Raw genomic sequence first — 21281 nt, 5'->3', positions numbered from 1 at the left:
TTCTGAAAAATGCTGACTTTCATATGGAAAGCTGTCTCACCTGGCTCCTGGTTGTGTATGTGACTCTGCCTCTGTGTGACTATGGTCACTTCCCTCTAGAGGAAAAAGGAGGGCCTTATCTCTGGTGGGTAAACACTGAGCTACTTTTCATCACCACCACTGCACAATAATCACTTTAAATTGGCACCACTTAGAGCACATGCGTCTGCCAAGTTTTACTGACAATGCCAACAGGACAGGCCGACATCAAAGATAACAGCACCGAGCTGAATGTCAGGAAATACTCCTGAAGATGTGAATGGTACAAAAGGGTTTTGAAGAGGGAGAAATGTGGACTTTATTCCGGAGTAGATGAGTAACATGAGGGCCTGACTGAGTAATGACTCGACTTTGAAATGTTTCGTAAGCAACATTGGCGCAAATTGGGAAAAGTTTTTGCTCTACACAGTATCACATTCATCACACGCAATATGACAGAGGATTATTTTGGCAGGTATATCCAAAGCTCCCTCTTCCAAAAGATTTTCTTGAGTAACATGATAGAAAGTAAAAAGGACAAGGACATAGCTACCATGTTGAAGTCCTGTTCTAAAGTCTCAAGGTGAGCATTTTCACTGTTGCCATCTTCTGTGTTTTGAAACAAGCCATGGATGAATCTGACTGAAATCACGCTCTCATTGGCTGGGGACTTCTGATTGACAGGTTGTTAGCCAGTGAGCATAATGTGGATAATTTCCACAGTCAACTTACTGCTGAATTTAGTAGAAACTACAATGAGTAACTGAGCCCATCGACAAATGTTTACAAAGTCAACCTTCCTACACTTTTATGGGACCAGACATCTTTTTGCAAACACAGGTATCACGACCACACGATGGTCACAAAAAGAATGCACAATTAAAGTGTGTGCTTGCTACACTTTAATCTAAATTGATCCTTTGCACCATCTATAGTAACCATTTAAATATACTCTGTTGCAGAACACAGACAGCAGGAGACCTAACGGCCAAAAAGTTATTCCTGTTATAGTTCTTTGTAATCCGCCGCCTGGGCACATGCTTGCTTGGTGCATTGTAATATAAATTCTCTGTGGACGAAATTCACAACACAGGGACCCAAGTGGACCCGTGAACATGAAAAGTATAAAACGGCAATCACTACTTGGCTGTCGGGTCACCAGCTGTATGTGTCCACAACAGAGTATAATCCAGGCTTCAGTGAGCACTAAGTACAATAGTACATATTTGCACATGAGCGGAACAAATCTGTGTTTGGTAGCGACAGAAATATCCAATTTTCTTTCCTTTTTAAAAAAAAAGCAAACAAAAAAAAACATAGCATCCAATTTTTTTCTGTTTACACTGAAAACCTAAACAACTCAAATAGTTAAAAAAAAAAGAAAGAAGAAGAGCTGCATCACGTGTGGCTGATTATTAGCTTTTCAAATCTTTTTTCCCCATCACTGCTGAGATTGATTAGAATATAATACACCCATGGCAGTCTCCTAATGAATATTTATCACAAACAGGCCACATGTGTATCCATCTCATTTAATGCTGTGTTGTAATATGTGAACGCAAACACATTTTATTATGTAGTCTCTCCTTTTTGCAGAAATCTGAACACAGACCTTATGATGTGTATAGAAAATAACTTGTATAAAATTAGAAAATAAAATATTTTCATGGTGAAAATATTTCTTGGCACTCAATCATCATCAATTTAAACTAACATGGAAAAGAGTCTGAAGTGCCAGATCTTAAAAAAAAAAAAAAAAAAAAAAAAAAAAAAGGTGGTTACTAAATGGGTGCCAAATTTTGCAGCATTTCCAGCATTTTTGAGCCATCATAACTTCGTAAGAACAGGAGCTCTTCCGGTGAAATTTTCAAACCTGTAAAGCACATTTAATCTGTCGTCAGCAGTTGTAACCAGTTCAATTACACACCCACACCAATGGTCCCATCCTAAAAGCAAAATCATGATTTTGTTTTGTTTTTGCTATGACCAAACTTTAGCATCAATATCATGTGACATAACATAGTTTATGTCAAAGGGGCTGAAAAATGCTGGCAAAATTTAAAAGCACTAAATTTCATTGCACCTCTATGTCCTTTAAGCGCTGCAACTCGGAAAATATTCATAATATGATGGTACCGTTTTCTACTGTGAGCTGAAGTTACTGGGAAGAATAAACAGCTGACCCTGAGGACATCAGATGTGAACTTTTTTCACATTTGGTTATTTTACGTGGAATCACCCTGAAGTTAAATCTACGATGCAAGGTTGTTAAAATATTATGATCCACATTATCAACAGGTTGGGAAAAGCAAGACTAGTCTACAATACTGGAACAGCAGTAATAAAAGAAGAACTGTAAAAAAAAAAATTTGCAAGTGGGAATTATCAGCTGATTCAGGGATAAACTGGCAGCAGCAATACAAAAAAAAAAAAAAGTAGCAAGGCTAAATTTGCATGACTCCTGACTAGGGCTGGGCCATATTATACCGTTCACGGTAATACCGGTATAATGTTAGGCAACGATAGGAAAATGAAATATCGCGATAGAATGGGAGTAAAACGCGCATGCGCAGTGCCTTTGTTTTCATACGCACATGGCCGATTGTTGAGTGAAACAGATGATCCAGAATTGGTTTGTAAAAATGGTGCAACTTCCGTGATGTGGAACTGGTTTGGTGTTTGTCCGTCAAAGCACATTTTTTTGCAGAACATGCAAGCGGCCGTTGTTATTGTCGTATTTGTCGGACTAAGATGCTCTTAAATCTGGGAGTAATCTGGGTCCTAAACTCCGTATACTTCAGGTCAAACAACACTGCAGCATCACTAAGAGTTAAAAACTGTCTAAATTCTTTCATCTTTAATAAAACGATCAGCATTGCTGCTTTACCAGGTGTAACTATAAAGTTTAACTTCCAGGCATCCATGAAAACAAAAGTTATTACATTTAACGGAGTTAGAAGTTAGCAGGAAGCTAGCAGAAGTTAGCTCGCTAGTTTTGCTAGTTACCTAAGCATGATATTGCATGTTCTGACTGAGAGATTTCTGAAAAAAATCAAACGTACACCTCTGCTATCACTTGCAACATAAATGAAGACAGGAAACTAAACAGCAGTGACGTTTGTAGGGTTACTGAAGTTGGGCTAGCTGGTATATAATGATGTGCTACGTGATCGCTAGCGACACAGCTATGTTAGCATAACATAAACAGTGAAGCTGGAGGACGAACACTAACACTTTTCCACTTATAAAAGTTAACGTGAAGGTTCTTCATGGTTAGAGACAAATGCAATCGCATGGCAGGATGCTGTAAACGGACCAAACTTCAGTCAGGAGAACAACTGAGATAATCCATCCACAATACGAGGTTAGTCATTAATATACTGCAACAACATGGGAATAGAGCAGCTGCCAGAGAATTCAACATTAAGGAATCAATGGTACAGAAGTGGAGGAAGCAAGAAGAATGAGTTTAATAAAGTTTGATTTATCTGACTGCTTTGTTTCGCTTAATGTGCCTTATAATCCCGTGCACCTTATGGTCTGAAAAATGCGTACTGCACACTGCAGTTTAATGTTGCAAAGCACCTCTTTTTAACTTCAGTGGATATTATACATGGTTATGCTCAGGACATGTCAGCCCATTTCTAGTGGAAATGCCTTTTGGTTAAACTTTCAGCAAGGAATTTGCATTTGTACTGTTACATTTTTATAAAGCTTTAATGTACATAAAAACCAGCTTCTTGTTTAAGTGAATATAAATGGAAGGTTGTCTTTTTGCGCTAGTAATGTTGTGGAGTTGTATTTTGTCTCGCATCAATTATATCGTCGGTTATATCGTTATCGCAAATTTTCAAATATATATCGTGATAAATATTTTTGGCCATATCGCCCTGCTCTACTCCTGACTAATGCCAGTAGGCTGGAAATACCAAATAACCATTTAACATGCACAACCAGCCTCAAATACAAAATTCAATCTTCCAGCACTTCCCAAGATTAGGGAAGTGAAAATAGTATAATTCCATTTAAATCCATCGCTCCTTTTATTTTTTTGTGACTGCTTCCAACACAGAGAAATACAATAAGTCGATACACCCAAACTGCTCAGCCACAGTGAGACATCTCTTTGGTCTCAGATAATAAATTAGCCTTATGTTTCTATGATTTGTTGAACCCTAGCACAGAGCTCTCAAACAGAAACAAGCGCCCTTTAAACACTAGAACATATTAGAGCAAAGTTGCATCTCTCATCACGTGCAACACACATTCAGCAATTTTAACTAAACTTCCAAATTTGATCTAATTTTAAAAGGACTCTAAATATATCCTCAGCTATTAAAACATTAATGAACAAATATGCAATGTATTCTCCAAGCACGGACATGGTGAAGTTGACAAGCCTTGCGTGCAGCACTAATATGAGACACAGATAATGGCACTAGCACAAAATGCATTTTGGATTCACAGACTTGGTCATTGTGAATTGTGTCTGACAGACATACAAACAGAAGGATCATTCAAGCCCTTTCATATTCTTCTGGTCCCTCAGCTTGGCCCTGAGGTGGCCAAACACATGACCAAACCTCCCCCAACTGGGTAGATGATCATGTGAGACAGTGTTAAGGTTTATTTCAACTTAATAAGAAACATTTCAGAAAACCAAGATCTACAGTGATGAAAAGCAAAAGGATACATGAGGATGGTTCCTGCAGGAAACGCTTAAAATCAAATCAGAAGCTGAACTGTGACCCAAAACTTTTATGAATGTATAAAACTTACTAACAGACTGAGGCCTGAATTACGCTTTAGTAGGAAATTTACTAAAGCACAGTAGATGCAGTGTATGGTTAAGAGGGGTTTCCGGTTACGTCGCAGGGACATAGGCTTAATGCATAAGTCTAAATCAAGTTAGAGCTCCTCAGATTTTAAGTACTGCAGTCAAGTCTAGACCAGAGAATCTGGTACCCTGTGTATGTACCTTCAAACACAGACTGTTACACTAGAACAACTGAGATGCATAGTCACAGAATTTGCAAGAAATTTCCAAAGTCAAAAGATGATTAAATTGGTTATTGGCTGCCCTCTAGTGGTAGAATGCAGACATGGAACTTAAAATACATGAGCAACACAAGCTTATGAAGGCAACTTAATAGCATTTCTCCATTTGCTGGTCTTAGAAAGAAATGTACTGACTGTCAAATTCTGGGTCCAGTATTTATTTCCTTTTTTTGGTGGTATATTATGTTTTGCTAGTTATTGTGCAAAACAAAGAAATTCTCATGATAAAAAATACATTTTGAAACTTTTCATTTTATCATCATTCCATATTTGATCATTTACTTTCAGCACAGGTATAAATGCTTGCAAATGTATGGGGCACTTATGTGGGCTACATCATAGGCTCTAGATAGATTTACAGCAGAAGTATAAACTAAGCGTTATGCAGCACAAAACTGATGCAACAAAGATCAACGATATAAGTAAAACACCATCTTACTTGTTGACAAGTCAATAGGCCCAGTATGACATTTGAAAAACATTGGTTTAAAAAAAAAAAGTAGCTAATACAGCAGTAAACTGAATTGTAGATAAAACATAGAAATATTCTCATACAGTTTTATAAAGGTTGAGACAGAAAGAGGTGAATAAAGTACAGACAAGAAATACAACAAACTTATCTTTCCAAGGATTCCTTTACTTGCTTAGAGCTGGATAACAGCAGCTTTAATGAGCATAAAAAAATGAAGTTTTCGACATTTTCTTTAAGCCTTTTGACCACTGTGTAATAGGGTCAGCGCAATCCACCTGCAGGAACAGGACTACACGTGTGTCCCAGCGCTTGTTCATTTACAGCCAGCAAATTCACAGCAGCTCTCATCTTAAAGTGCTTTAAACTGGTAAAAACTTTTGAAAGATTTGGAAGAGAACTCCAACGATCAGGTGTTCCACTATAACCACCCACTTTGCGACAGTGGGGAGGATTGCGTCCCTTTTAACAGTGAAGTGTGTAGCATCCGCTTAAAAACATGCAAGCACTTTCTGCTGTTTCACAATAAATACCGGTATCCGAAGATTCTGTGATGAAGCCACTGCAGTTGATATTTTATCAAGCTCTCCCTGTGCAGTGATTGCAATGACTGGAGCCTTACTGAACTAACTAACCCAAACAATCACAAAGCGGACAGAGATGAATACACAAAAGAGCCACCAAAATTCATAATCACAGTAAAATACAAAGTAATCAGGTGGAGATAGTAAAAAAAATGATCGCAAAAATGACAAAACGTGACAAAAAGTGTACACTACAATACGAAAAACAACCACGAGATGGAAAAAAAAACAACAGCAAAAAACAGGCAATACAAGTACACCCTGAGCACACAGAAAGGTGCAAAGCAACTGGAAAAACCAACCAGAAAAAGGAAAACTCAGTGATCACAATCACAAACACGTCCAAGCCACGTCTTGCCATTTTATCGCTCAACTTTGCTTACTGCAGAAGAGACAGGGGGCTGTCATTTGCCACCATTGCCCTGCCTGTGGATGCTACTGGCCTCTTTTCAAGACTACGAAACTGGAAGTTAGCCATATGGAGTTCAACAAAAACAACCCAACTGTGCCAAAAACAACCACCGTGACGAGAAACGGAACACACGCTGAGCTAGCTTACTTTTTAAAGTCGGCGCTGAACAGTCCGAAGGCAGCTCCGGTGCTCGAGGAGGTCGGGGTGCTTTCTTGACCCGCTTCCACCGCAGCCTCCGCTCCTCCTTGGTCGTTGTATGAGACTCCTGTCGACATGCTGAGCTTTAAGGCAAACGGCCGACAAAGAAAACTTACTCGCCTTTTCTTACGAGCTATGAAATGTTCATAAAGTTGGTGATAATGTTAACTTAATGTTGACGCTAAAGTTCCTGCAAAAACTTCTTTAATGTATCACCCAACTTTTTACACGCAGTAGCGGAAGTGTGAGTTGGACAAGTGAGCGTCACATGACAGGGATTCAGAGGCAGAGAGCTCATAGATCTATGGCAACTAGAAGAGACTCGGCCAAAAAATTGATGTTGCCACAATGTTGAATAGCCAAAGTATCACGATAAAGTCCACAAGGTCAAAACAGCAACATTTTTGTCAAGACCAGGATATTTTCAAGAAAAGTGAGTTTTCCTGAAGTTTGTGCTATTGTTGTCATACTTTATTTTTACACTTTAAGTGTAATAAAGTATGACAAAAAGTCTAAATGAGTGCGGGTATAAAAAATAAATCAAATATTTTCCAAGTAATAATATTATTTTTTAAAATAACTTTGGGATATTTTTAATTCTTTCATTTTACATAGATAAGTCGATGTACGACCTGACATTTAATCGCAGATAAAATATCACAATTCTATGACAAAATGTAAAAATGAGTGTGAGTAAAGCGTTAAATTATTTCTAAATAAAACATTATTTTTTTTAAAAATTACTTTTTGGATCTTTTTTTTTTTTTTTACGTTTCCCTACTTCCGCCTGACGTCTCGTTATGTCACGTGTGTTCCGCTGCTGGTGACCAATCCCCCACCTGGACAGTCTGACGTTTGACTTCAGCCCTTGTCTTTTCTATTACAATTTGTTCGAAACAGTTGGTCTTTTGTAACTCTCTGCGCCGACTTTGGCTATAAATATTAGCCTTAAGACACATTTAGCGGAATAAGTCGTCCTATTTGGACAATGTCAGATTTCGACAGCAACCCCTTCGCGGACCCGGACTTCAGCAACCCGTTTCAGGTAACCTTAACAGCCTACATTAGCCTACATTAGCCACTTTAACTTTAGCTGCCGTATCATTTTACATTAAGACTGCGTGGCTAGGAAAGACTGGCATGGGGTTGGTTTGAATAAACCTGCTCTGATAAGGCGACTTTAAATTAGCTGCTGCCAAAACCCTCCCGCTCGGTTTCAGTTGAACTGTCACTTAATGTTGCCGCACTCTGACTGGCAGAAGTGACATAACATTAAAAGATATGAGGCTATGCTTCCAGGTGTTGGCTCTGATTCAAACTGAAGCAGGTTGGGTCGCTGGGTTCTGTTATAATTATCCCCATCCCTTTAAATTCCCACCTGCTCGACATATTTCCTCACATTTACGACCTAGTTAAACAACTTATGCTCAGATGTTGCGTATTGTTTCTTTTATGTTTGACATTACGTTAGAGTGATTGACTTAACTTGCCAACCTGGAGACGATAATGTTAAAAACTGATCACCTGATCATGTAATGCTGTGTAGGAACGTAAAAACAGAGACAAACATCCTTTCCCTTGCCTTTATTGTGCTGTTGTCTTTATTTAGGCGTCTGACTGAAGACGTCTTGTGTTTACGCTCACACAGTGTTGTGTCATAATGAAAGCATTCATGTGATCATGTGCTCCTTGGTATTTCCAGGCCTATCCTCCTCCGCTCATATCAGGTGTACTCATCAAAACAATCAAGTTTTGCTATTTTCTGAAATTTCTAACATTAATGGACCAAAAACATAAGACTATTTAATAATTAAAATAATCACGAGGTGCTTCCCTCAGTTTCATTAAGACCACATTGATTGTTTTAACATTGATTGTTTGATTGGAGCATGCTAAGAATAAGCTAAAGAAGTGTTTGTTTGTTTGTTTGTTTGTTTGTTTAACATCAACCAGCCAAACTGGGTTTATGTCTTTAGCAGTTGATTGGGAATCTAAAGTTTAATGCTGTTTTTAGTAGAGATGGACCGATCCGATATTACGTATCGGTATCGGTCCGATACTGACCTAAATTACTGGATCGGATATCGGAGAAAAATAAAAAATGTAATCCGATCCATTAAATATCACGAAAGCACCTCACAAAACTTGCAACACCCCGTAACTCACCTCAGAACGTTAGCACGTCGGAGCAGTATGCATCACGTGATAGAGCGGCTGTGGCATGCGGGACCTGTCGGTGGTCTGGATAGCATGTGGAGCTTCGCTAGCAACCCGGCATTTCATCTCCGACAAAGTTATCCCGAGAGAAGTAAAGCAAGTGTGTAAGTCCATCTCTGAATGTTTGTAAAGCATTCCTGCGTTAAGCTTAACAAGCGACTGCCTCTCCTGCTGCTACTTCAATCATGAAACTGCTTAACGATCAGCTGATCGGCTTTTCTGTCGCGAGTCCGTGTCTCTAGTTTGCTTTTGGCCCATTTTGCACCAGAAAGAGGAAACCAGCGGCTGAACAACAGCAGCACGTTTAAGCTTGATCAGCTGTTGTTAGAATGTATTTAATATTACTTTCTACTCGAGGATCTTTTTCTATGTAGCTGACGGCTGGTAACTGTGCAGGGGCGGATCTAGCAAAGTTTAGCCAGGGGGGCTGATAGGGCATGAACAGGGAAAAGGGGGCACAAAGACATACTTTTCTTTCTTATTCTCATTTAAAATGTCTAGCTTTTAATAAATAATTATCTGACACCCAAAGTTTTAATTTGATGTAAAATGAATAGAAGTCAATTACTGTATATAGTAACTATTAAGTCTAATATATATATATATATATACCCTAGTAAGCTATAGTACTTTTTCCTTTGGGAAGGTACCATCTGTGCAGTCTGCAATTTTGTTGAAGAAAGATGTTGAATCTATTTAATATTTCTTGAAAAATAATTGATTTCTGTGCATTTTTTTTTTTCACACTGCATCAAATTAAGGTTGATTACGTCGATTAAGCATCATGAGGTGGAGCGTGAGGGGTGGTTCCCTATTTTTTATTTATTTTTGTTGTTGCTGGGAGTTGGAACCCTATTAGTTAGGTTGCTTAATATTTATGCTAAGTACTCTTTAAAATACCAGAATAGGGAGGATGGTGTAGGTTCAAGTTTATTAGATTGATCAGTATTGCTGAACTATGAAATTTTTTTTTTGCATACAGGTATAACAGAATAGCTTTAGTGTAGTTGTTGTTTTAAACTTGAGTATGAACTTATACAAAATGCAGCAAGATATTTAAAAAACAGTTTTGTTGATTAAAAAACACTATATCGGATTCATATCGGTATCGGCAGATATCCAAATTTATGATATCGGTATCGGACATAAAAAAGTGGTATCGTGCCATCTCTAGTTTTTAGTATTTTCTATGAAATGCTTAAAAGATAAATAAATGGACTGTCATTTAGATCTCCAAAAGTTGATTCTGTTCATCTGGACGTCATTTTGAGTTTCTTGAACTCAGCAGTAACATCTTCAGTGTGCTTGTTATGTCCATCAAAAGCTTAAAATCAACTTTTTTTGTCATACACAACAAATAACATGAGTAAAACTTCATATTTGGAAACTAGAAGCCCTCAAATAATATTGCTCATTCAAAGAACATTATAAATTATGCTCTTTAAATGAGGATAATTTACAAAATGCACATAATGGTGTTATCTGTTTGATGTTAAACTAGTGGTTGAACCCACGTATTTGTAGTAATCCTGTAATTTATTTACAGTAAGCTTAATTTAAGCTCAGTCTAAAAGTCAATATTGTGCACATCCACACACAACACGTGTTATGTTGCTGGTAAGAAGCAGGAAGTAAAATAGCAGTAATTGATAGATGACAACACCTTGTTCTACTGTAAATGCAGTAAATACTTCCCTACAAGTGTTATAACAACAAAAAGAGAAGCCAAAGCCACAGTTATCTAAGTTTTTTATACCGGTCATCTCATTTGTTGGTAGTTTGCTGTTAACTTCCTCTCAGTAGCCACAGCACACTACTGCTGATATTTAGCAGTATAAAACAGAGCAGTATACAGCTGAACTAAATGGATCAGCCTTTTGTCATAAATAACAGATCTAATTTCTGAGTCAGAATCAGACTAATCCAGAATTAGACCTGTGGTTCTTTAACCTCAGACAATGTATTTGTTAATTGTGATATATCTGTGCCTGCTTGGTTCTACACAGTACAAGGAAAGCATGTGTGTTTTTTGTTTGTTTTTGTCAGAGAATACTATATTAAAAAAAATCTATTTTAGTTGGTTTGATTCATTGCACAGACTTAAAAGAACCCAGCGTTGATGGGAAGATGGTACAGGCTGACCACACAGACGCAAGGAGAGTGAATAATTAATTGGGTTCATTAACATACTAACACGAGTGCTGAAGCCCTGCTGTCCTCCCACTTCTCTGTCATGCGTTGGCTCTGGCTGCCTTGCCTCAGGATAATGGGAGCTTTTTCCCTTCTCTGAGCTATGTTCAATAGTTCATGAAATCATATGGTGACATGTGGTTCCAGGGTACTCGTTGGCTCCTTTCCTACTAAGCTTCATCACTCGCAGTCATGCATCAGATTGTTGAGGCTGTTTTGGCCTATTTCTCTGGATGTGGGCTCAGACATTAGGCTCTATGTTAGCGAATAAAAAAAACTTTGTAAGGCAGCTAAGAGCTCACTTTGTAAGGTTTGTAGCTTAATCAAACGTGAAATGAGTAGAAACCACAGAGAGTTGAAGTCTTAGATATGGTGTCGTCAGGTGGTTGAACTGTGCACCTTTTTTGAATCCTGCACTTTAATCAAGATCATGGTGAACACACGTTTGCTGATTCTCCTTGTGTTTTTTGGGTGGGGGTGGGGGGGTTGTTGTTTTGTTTTGTTTTTTGTTTTTGTTTTTTAATGTTCTGGAGCAGGAACTCCAGAGCTGGAGGTTTCAAAATGAAGACTTCGTTGAATCTGCAGTATGTGTTTGTCCAGCCACGCACTAGTGCAGCGTTAAATTTTAAACACGACAGGCCCTGAAATATTTAGAGTGTGTGTGTGTGTGTGTGTGTGTGTGTGTGTGTGTGTGGAAATTTAAGAGTCAGGGAGACGGAGAGGACTGCACTGAGACGGGATAAGGACAGCACTTCGGACTATACGGATTAGATGTTAATCTTGAGCAACAATTTGAAATTCGTGCGTGACTGACGGCAGCTGATGGTGAGCTTATTATCAAAAGAGATGTATGACAGTGTAGCTTAGCTGACACTGACAGGAAAAAGGAGTTTTGCATGCAAATGGAGGTAGAATATAAAGTAGTGGCTTGCTTTATTTTGAAAGTAGTTTTGATATGTCAGTCTGGCAAATTAGGACTGTAGTTAAAAGAAGCATGGAGTGCTTTAGCAGTTTAGGAGCACAAAGAATAACCAAAGTATGTCTTTTTATTTCGGTCTTTGGCTGCCAGAGCAGCTCAAGAAACTCGTGGTCTTGGCTATTTATAACGACGTTCTCGTGAAAATTATTGGAATCATCTTGTCTTTGCCAGTATTGAATTATAGGCCTGTTGCATTTTGAATACAGAGAGCTTTGGCCTGGATCTCAGCAGAATAATGGAGGGTTTTACTCTGTAGGGATTTCTACTGCTATCCCTGGTTGAAACACAAAGACAAGACAGATCAAACAAAATGTATTGCTTTATAGTATTACTCAATTACATTTATCTCATGTAAAGCATTCCCTTTTAATCCTTTTTTCTTCCTTTTTTTTTAGGATCCATCAGTGACACAAGTGAGACAGACATCTCCTCCAGGGTTAGAGGAGTACAATCCCTTTGCAGATGGCAAATCGGTGAGTACTTGGATATTTGCATTTAGTAGCAGTGAGGTTAAAGATCAGGTAGGTCCACCAGAATTACTCAGTAGGTATTTGAGCCTAAAGTTTTACTTATTTTTCCAGCTTTGTAATATATCATGTGAAAATCACATTCCTTTAAAATTATATTCAGCAGAATAAAAGACTAATAAATCCCACATCTGTCCGCCAAGGCAGACAAGTGTGACAACAAAGAGTTGTGCTTTATCTGTAAAATGCCACACTCTTCAGTCAGAGAAGAGCAGCTGATGATTATTCAGTCTCAGTTTATGCTTTAGTTTTGGGTTTTTTTTTAAATAAAATATTTCATCATATTAATGGATCCCAAGCTAATAATGGAATATACAATTACAGTTTTGTATAGTTCAGACATGTATTCTATGCACTTAGCTATGTTATTGGTCGTGGGTACAGACCAGGCAAACCGGACCTCTCTTTGTTGCTGATGTCACTGCCCTGTTGTTTCAGCTAGACATGGCCAGAACACCTTATCTAAATGCTGAGAAATATCCATCCCAGTATTGTTCGACTCTGAGCCTCTTCCAAATCACTAATCTCACCCTGTCTCTGTTTCTTTCTCTTGTCTGTAGCTGTCGTCTTGTTATGAGTCGCTGCCCAGTCTGTATATATAGGCAACTGCTAGAACATAGTGATCACGTGGTTCACATGCTCAGCTCCTAAAGCCACCAAGACATGTGTCCTGAAAGCTTCCGCTCTAAGAATTGCCACCTTATTGAGCTGGAGTTTTGACTTGCCCCTGGTAGGGTCTCCAGTAGCAAAGTATTCAAAAGATGGCGAAGGGTAAGAAACTTGGGACCTCTGTTATCCTCCCCAGGAGAGGAATACTAGGAATCCTTCAGACCTTGGGTTAGGGTCCATTGGCAAGACCCCGATTATTAAGCCTTTACCCGTGCAGCCCAACAGGCTCAGCCATTCTTTGATAGCTTCACTGCCAACAGCTTCACTGTTGTTTTGTGCCTTCCAACTGCACATATCTTAGCACATACACACATGCAGTTACATAAGACTAAATCCTAACATTGAGCAGTGGTTCCCACCTTGGAATTCAAGATCGCTTTCAGCAGTCGCAAGATATGTGACTGCATCAGTGTAATCATTTTCAGCCATCTAAATGTTATTTGACTGAATCCATCTGAGAAGCAACTTTATCAGTGACAAAGGGCTGTAAGAAGACTGTTTCAATAAAAAGTTTGGAAGCCAAGAGACTGAAGTATTGTGGTCAGTTTAGCTTTTTGAAGCTTTGTGAAGAAATGGCCTTGAAAAGATGTTGTTATAGGGCTGCAAAAGGTTGGGCACTAGATCTTTGAGCATGGATATTGTATCACTGCTTAGCTTGGCTCAAACATTTTTGTTTCTCTTAAGAGCTTACACAGGCTTCTCTCTCTCTACAGTACAACCTCATCAATTTCACAAATTTGTATTGTACGGTTTTTTTTTCATACATGTGCTCTTCACCGTTTGTTGCTTTCATTTGTTTTTTTTTTGTTGTTTTGCTGTGCATCTTTATTAATGCTCTAATAAAATATGAGATTTAGTTGTGTTTTGAGTATTGCAATACAAACCTCTGATTAACTGTGAGGTCACATCATTAGCAGTTATAGGAATCATGTAGTTTTGCTCTAACCATGTGTACTTTATAGACACCTGCAAGTATGGCCCCCAAGACTACAGGCCCTGCTGTCAGCACTCAGCCAGCCATCATGAAACCCACAGAGGAGCCCCCAGCCTACTCACAAGCTCAACCACAGGTATATGTGTTGATGGTATACAGCCAAATAACAGCAGTTATTTCAGTAGAACTTTTGGCTATGCTTACAGCTGCTGCTGTAGTTTCTGCCACTTTCTTTTCAGATTATACAAAGGCATTCTTATTTTTACACAAAGAAATGCTGATTGAGTTACCAAAGCTATTGGAACTGAGGTGAGAGCATTACGTGTCACCATGAGCAAGCAGACTGTGGTGCATCTATTGTTTTAGTCCAGCAACACCAGCAGAGACTGAGAGAAAATGTATTAACACCACGGCTGATTTCACACTGAGTTTGTGGACAGAAAAGTGGCTCTGCGGGAGACCGCCTCTATCTGTGATTGGCCTTTGTAGCAGAAGTAGACACAGAGTCAGAGGGAAATCGTGGTTGGTGGAGGAAATAACTTGAGATTGAGCATCTCGTTTGTGAAGCAGACTCTGGGGAATGTGTTGTTATGATGTCTGTTCTCCTGCTGGTGCTGTCTCTGCAGAGAATTGGATTTATTCCAAAAGTAGAAATGGAGCATTTCTAGTGAGCAGGGAGGGGGAAAGTAATTGGCCAAAAAGTTTGTGTACTATTTCCAATGTGTTGACATTTGTTTGTGTGTGTTTGCAGGAGCAGTCGCAGGCAGCTGCTGAGCTGCTAAGGAGACAGGAAGAGCTGGAAAATAAGGCTGCAGAGCTGGACCGCCGGGAGCGAGAGATGCAGTCAATCAACGTATCTGGGGGTTAGTATGTCATCACAACACAGCCACAGATCAGTGCTGTCATAGCAAAGCATTACAGATAATGATGACGCTTATAAATCCACAGAATGGCTCATTATATGCCAAGCAATGACTACATGTTAATTTAAATGTTAATTCTCATGCACACAAAAAATAAGCGGGAATCAGTATTTGCACTCAGTAACTGCTAACTGTCATCTGACAGAAGAGCAGCACGTAAAACCTGAGCGACACTTTCAAAAAGATGTTGAAGTAACTCACAAGCTTGACTTTGATTTTTTTTTTTTTTTTCTGCTATTGTAGGCAGGAAAAACAACTGGCCTCCTCTCCCAGAGAGGTTTCCTGTGGCTCCGTGTTTCTACCACGATATTACTGTAGACATTCCCGTAGAGTTTCAGAAGACAGTCAAAATCATGTACTACCTCTGGATGTGTAAGTAAACTTTTTCTTAAAATTGACAGAAGAAATTTGCTGTCTTGTACCAAGTCTGGAGTTTTTTATCCTCTGGATTTCAGAGCTAGGCTATAAGTAGTGCATCACCTGTGGCCTACTTGTACTTACAGGGACGGCCACTGCAGCTCAGATTACTCATGCTCTTTAGTTCCTTTTTTCTTTTTTTCTTTTTTTTTTGTGCAAAATGACAAGAGAGGGTGTGTATATCCATTTACAACTAAAGAAAGGACTCGAAATGACTATAAACTTACGTATCTGATAAAAAGATAGCATCTGCATTTTTATTCCTGCTTGCATACATAGTTTTATGCATGTTCCCCACAGACGATGGACTTAGACACTGTGAGATCACCCATTGATTCTGCACTTGCCAATGAAGTGGCCTTGTTTGCATTAAACATTTGTGCTAAATTATCAGCTAATACTAGCAAACTTTTTTAGCAAACTGCATTCTAAACTACGTTCATACGTGCAAACACGTAGAACCACATCTGCTGAAATAATGAAATTGTTAATGAGCTGATAATCTGCTGTTTCAGATGACTCATTTAAAGCAGTCCTGAGTAGTTTAATCCACCAACTCCCCGAGTCAAAACCTCATAGCTCCTGATGGTAAAAAATACTCTCTGTTGGTGTATGTGGGGGGTGGAGTCAAGACTTCAAGTAGAATTCAGTAGCCACATGACAAATGCACGTGCCGCAGTCTTGCAACCTGATGAAGCAGCTTGATCATATGATTTGCTATAAGGCTGGTTTACAGAATTCAGTCGTTTTTACTAATAAGTACAAAGACTTTGATTTTTAAATCAACCGGCTGTATCTTTTTCAAGCTCAGGTGAAGGGTCTCGGTACCACTGCTATGTCAGCTAGCGGGCTATTGTCATATTTCACACTGTGCTGTAAAATCCCTGCAGTCAAACTGACTCAGTGAATGTGTAATACCTTTAACTTTGCAGACACTGTTAGGCCCTCGAGAGCAAATGGTAATGAATTATTAACTGTGTGCGCGTGTGTGTGCGTATGTTGTTTCCAGTCCTGCACTGTTACATGTTTAAATATTAAGTTTCAGTGTTTCCTCCTCTTCCATCCAAGGCTTGATTTGGTAGGACTTGATTGGACACTTCTCCTTCAGCTTATTTTCCATGTTTTGGCATGTACACTTAAACAGCCGTTCTGGCACACCGTCACACTTAAGCCGAAGTCCCCCTCCACATATTTACTGTATTTTTTTTCTCTCTCTCTTGACCTTTCAGTGCACACTGGGACTCTGCTTGCAAACCTGATCGCCTGCCTCTCCTGGTTTGCTGTGGATGGAAACCGAGGTGTGGACTTTGGCTTGTCGATCCTCTGGCTTCTGCTTTTCACGCCGTGTTCTTTTGTCTGTTGGTACAGACCGCTTTATGCTGCATTCAGGTAAACAACATGATCCAAAATTGTGTCCACAAGTACAACAATCACGATGACCCTCCTGTGCCCACTGTGCTCTTCATATCCTCCACTTTCATCTTTCTACAGGATCGACAGCTCGTTCAGGTTCTTTATTTTCTTCTTCATTTACGTCTGTCAGATTGGCATCTATGTCATCCAGTCTATTGGCATCGCTGGCTGGGGAGCCAGGTAAGATAACACGACTTAAAATAAATTTCCATAGCATTGTATTTTTATGACATTTTTAGGTAAGACAGATGTTACAAAGACACATCTGGGGTTACTTAGTGAGGTGGTTGGCTTTGCATTTAGTCTAGATTTTGGTCTTAGTATTATACTGAGAAAAGTATCAGTACTCTATATCGTAGATCTCATGAACTGATCAGATAATGCGATGATTAAGACCAAGCCTGAAATATTTCTATATTTGTGTTAATTAGATATTGAACTTGTCTTTTTTTTTTTTTTCTTCTTGCAGTTTTTGTTTTGCTTTTAGGAGGAAAGCAGGAGGAAACCCTGCATTAGTTAAGAACCATTTAAAAAAAAAAAAAAATTTATTAGAATATACATTTAGTCTAGTGAGTATTTACAGTGAACAGCTACAACATGCCACATGGATAACACTGTCTAGGTCCCTGTTGTGCCACTGTAAGTGTCTATGGTGGCACATCCTTTAGGTCTAGGTAGTGTGGAGGCCGGGTCTTTGCTTTACCCTCTGTAGTTTGAGTGCTCCTGGTGTGTGACTTCACCCAAGTAAACTACAGCATTTTAAACAAGTAGTTCTCTCAGAGGATTGAGATGGTAGTGAGACTGGTTAGTTGTCACGTCGTTGTTGTGTGTTAATGATTTTCTTATCCCTAGCGGGTGGATCTCAGCTTTGACTGGCCTGAATAAAAGCATCCCAGTGGGCATTATAATGATCCTCGTTGCTGCTCTCTTTACCGCTCTGGCTGTCCTGTCTCTCATCATGTTCAAAAAGGTAAATGCACAGTCAGCCTATAAGATATCTGAGTGATGTCTGTTACAGACTCTTCAGGCCCTAATTTTACCCTCTTTTCCGCCTTTCCTTCTCCCCTCAGGTCCATGGGATGTACCGTACCACCGGTGCCAGTTTTGAGAAGGCACAGCAGGAGTTTGCCACGGGCGTCATGTCTAACAAAACTGTACAAACGGCCACTGCTAATGCTGCTTCCAGGGCTGCACAAGGAGCCTTCAAGGAGCAAGTCTGAAGCAGAGAGCTCGCTCATCTGACCCTCCTCTGTATCCAGCTTCCACTTATAACTGCCTTGTTTGAACAAGTTACGCCCCCCTCCCCATCTTTCTGACACTACTGAAGGGGTTTTTGTGGGGGTGCTACAGCTGAACATCCACTCATCTACAATCTTTAGCCTCTCAACCTTCAAACAGGCTCTCTTGTCCCAGTCTACCTGCTCCTGCAACACCGTGCACTCTAGGAGTCCTTTAACTAGAGTGCTCAACTTTCTTGTCTCTGTGTGGATTTCAGGGTTTGTGTGGATGTATGGCCAATTAAATGAAGGTTTGTGTGCCTTTTTTTAAATGTTGTTGCTGTCCTCGAGGCCTGCTCGTCTTCAGGCAGATTCTAATGTAGCTGAACCGACTGTTTGAAGTTACCTGGGCATTTCTCACCATGAACAGATGCTTGCTTTCTGTGTGTTTATCAACCTAATCACCACTTTCTCTTTCTGAATTTATTTATTTATCTGGCAAAAGGAAGTTATCTTTGAGTTAAAACAGCATTATTTGATCTGTTTCGGTGCTTTCTTCTTTCATGAGTGTATGGCCTAACACTGCTGACCCCCAATGGAGTAACTTTATACTGCTGAAGATGAATGCTGTGCATTCCACTCCGCTGCTTTGCTTTCTACTCTCTTCGCTCAACTTAGAATTGGGTATGTAAAAAGTATTTAGCCTGAAATTCCTTAAAGTGATATCTCATCTAAAATCTTACCTACCCAAGTATCAGCACTCACCGGTGGAGACTGGTGAATAACAGAAGGAAGATATTTCTGTCATTAATGAACTATTACAATTAGAATGAAGCAAGAAATAAAATAATATAATTAACCCTTCAATTTTAGGCAAACGGCAACTTCCGGGGCCGAAACACACCGAAGTGCCAAAAACGTTCCAAAGGCGAGTCAGCCCCCATAGATTCCCAATGTAAAATCTCCAAGTGTAGCCATTAGATTAACGTGTTTGTAGCTTTAAACAAGAAACGGGTTGAGCCGCGACAACTTTACTTGCTCGCTAACATCAGCCACTCCACCCTTTCATCCAAATATGGTCACTTTTGGCTCCAAATCCAGCTTTGGCGCTGTGGAAGTGCTAACAATCAAGTTTCAAAACTCAGAGTTGACAAAGCAGTGGGCAACATCACAGTGGCTACGCCATCGTTTATAGTCTGCGTCGTTAGTACAGGGATGGACAGAAGTAGATTGTGATCACAGATTGATGGCACTGTTTTGCCATCTAAGCAGACAACAATTGTCATTCTGCAAAAGCTACAATCCACAAGCAGTGTCTGATATTAGAGTATCACTTTAAAGGTAATTGTCAAGTATTTATTTGACTGAAATCTTCTGCTTCTATTGATCTGCATATCTCAGCAAGTCGCATTTTAAATCTGGACTTGGGGTTCTTTCTCTGACGTTGGCAGTCAGTACAGATACTTCTAACAGTGTCCTCAGGCCTTCCTGCTCAGTAGTCTAGATGCTTAACTTGCTTTTTTATTGCATTAGCTGAGTCAGCTTGATTTTCACCTGAAGCCTACCATTTTGTGTCCTTTGCTAAAGAGAGCCACTACTCCATACACACAGCTGCACGATTTATCAGCAAGGAAAGTGTAATTCGTCTCTAGCTTCCCTTCAGTGCTGGAGATTTACCTCAGCTTTACTCAGGATGCTCTCCGCTTGCATGACGAGGTTAAATATTATACAAGATTGTACAAAATTTGACAGGCCTCTGGTTTTAAGTATGTCTTGTAAATCAGTATCAGTATGTTGTAATCACAATAAAAGTGACTTAAATTTGACAAAAGGGGCCAGTACATTGATGTTGTGTTGTGACACTTGTGTATTCTTAATTTTTTGGAAATCAAATCAAATCACTTTTTATTGTCACATCACATGTGCAGGCACACTGGCACAGCACATGCGAGTGAAATTCTTGTGTGCGAGCCCCACAAGCAACAGAGATGTGCAAACACAACAACACAAACGAGCAAAATACAAGAATGGCCAACCTGAAACTAATAAATATATGTACAAGTCAAGCAAAACTACAACCACATCTGTTCTTTTACTCTCTCGTTTTTGTGATCAGATTTAACAATACAATTCCACCTGCTAAAATGTCTTTGAATCTGTCTTTCTATGTGTTATTCAAACTGCAAAGCACTTTCCTTGATTTTGCATTTTGTGTGCGTGCGTGTGTGTGTGTGTGTGTGTGTGTGTGTGTGTGTGGGTGGGTGGGTGGGTGGGTGTGGACGGAGGGAGTTGGGTCTTTAATTTTTAATGTGTGTGCAGGACAGTCTGGCTGTGGGTTCCTTCTTGCCTTTTCTGTATTTCTTTAAGTTGTTTTCTCCCTACACACTGGCTTAATTTGGGCCAGTACAGTAGTTAAAAAGCATCAGGCTGAATTACACTTCCAGGTTTTGCTGTTAGTTTTAATATAAACATGAAGCTGCAATGCAATGTGAACTGTGCGTTGTACTGTAGACCGACTGTGGCTTCAAGCTGTGCTTTAGAGTCATGAATTGTGGTATAAAAACAATGAAAATTAAAATGCTGATCCACATCTCTTAAATTTTATATATATTAATATATATCAATGTTTTTGAGATGAAATATGAAGGGATGTGTGTATGTTTTGTGCAGTTTACAAATGGTAGACTATCTGCTCTAAATGTTTGTGCAATTTTAAGGTTTCACCTACAATCGCATGACCAGTAGTTTGAGTTTTGTATATTTATTGTATTAACGCTGAATAAAATTCTTCTTCTATATGTTTCATGGCTTCTCTTTGTATGAAATTATGCTCATATTTGCATTGTAGAGAAAAACGTTAAAAGGTACCCATTATACTTATCTTCTGTGTCACACACAGACATATAGATGAAAATGTAAGAATTTCCATGCTGTTAAACAGAGCAAGGAATTATTATTATTATTATTATTATTATTATTATTAGACAGCCTTTCCAAACATCCTAAATTTATTTTGGATTTTTTTATTGCCTTCTTATATTGTCTTGTCAATCCCA

At 39.2% G+C, this 21281-nt stretch overlaps 2 protein-coding genes across 3 annotated transcripts in view; one reads left to right on the top strand and one right to left on the bottom strand.

Annotated features, from left to right (window-relative positions):
* Positions 1-7001, bottom strand: part of ap3b1a (adaptor related protein complex 3 subunit beta 1a) — a 63509-nt gene extending 56508 nt beyond the window's left edge. Inside the window, exon 1 of the mRNA XM_085414441.1 lies at positions 6689-7001. Coding sequence (XP_085270567.1) covers positions 6689-6816 — 128 coding nt within the window. The 5' untranslated portion in view covers positions 6817-7001. The remainder of the gene's footprint in view (positions 1-6688) is intronic.
* Positions 7002-7566: 565 nt separating this feature from the next.
* On the top strand, positions 7567-21015 carry LOC146666410 (secretory carrier-associated membrane protein 1-like). 2 transcript variants are annotated; one of them, XM_085414439.1, is made up of 10 exons: positions 7567-7784; positions 11851-11971; positions 12521-12598; positions 14284-14391; positions 15007-15118; positions 15422-15550; positions 16825-16984; positions 17087-17188; positions 17861-17978; positions 18079-21015. In XM_085414439.1, exons 2-10 carry the CDS (start codon positions 11969-11971, stop codon positions 18226-18228), a joined length of 960 nt encoding a protein of 319 aa, XP_085270565.1. In that variant the 5' UTR covers positions 7567-7784; positions 11851-11968; the 3' UTR covers positions 18229-21015. The 2 variants fall into 2 exon arrangements, with proteins under 2 accessions (XP_085270565.1, XP_085270564.1); XM_085414438.1 differs by lacking the exon at positions 11851-11971.
* The last annotated feature ends 266 nt before the right edge of the window (positions 21016-21281 follow it).

This window comes from Rhamphochromis longiceps, linkage group LG7 (genome assembly GCF_057381845.1).
Source record: "Rhamphochromis longiceps isolate RC_006_pf linkage group LG7, R_longiceps_female_GT1.1, whole genome shotgun sequence".
NCBI classification, from domain to species: domain Eukaryota; kingdom Metazoa; phylum Chordata; class Actinopteri; order Cichliformes; family Cichlidae; genus Rhamphochromis; species Rhamphochromis longiceps.
This window is presented reverse-complemented; position numbering and strand designations above follow the sequence as displayed.

Excerpts from the sequence above, each read along its gene's own strand:
- LOC146666410 (XM_085414438.1), top strand. The coding sequence starts at position 7,728 with ATGTCAGATTTCGACAGCAACCCCTTCGCGGACCCGGACTTCAGCAAC. Across the intron at positions 16,985-17,086 it reads CCGCTTTATGCTGCATTCAG|GATCGACAGCTCGTTCAGGT; the intron begins GTAAACAACATG and ends ATCTTTCTACAG. Across the intron at positions 17,979-18,078 it reads CTCTCATCATGTTCAAAAAG|GTCCATGGGATGTACCGTAC; the intron begins GTAAATGCACAG and ends TTCTCCCCTCAG.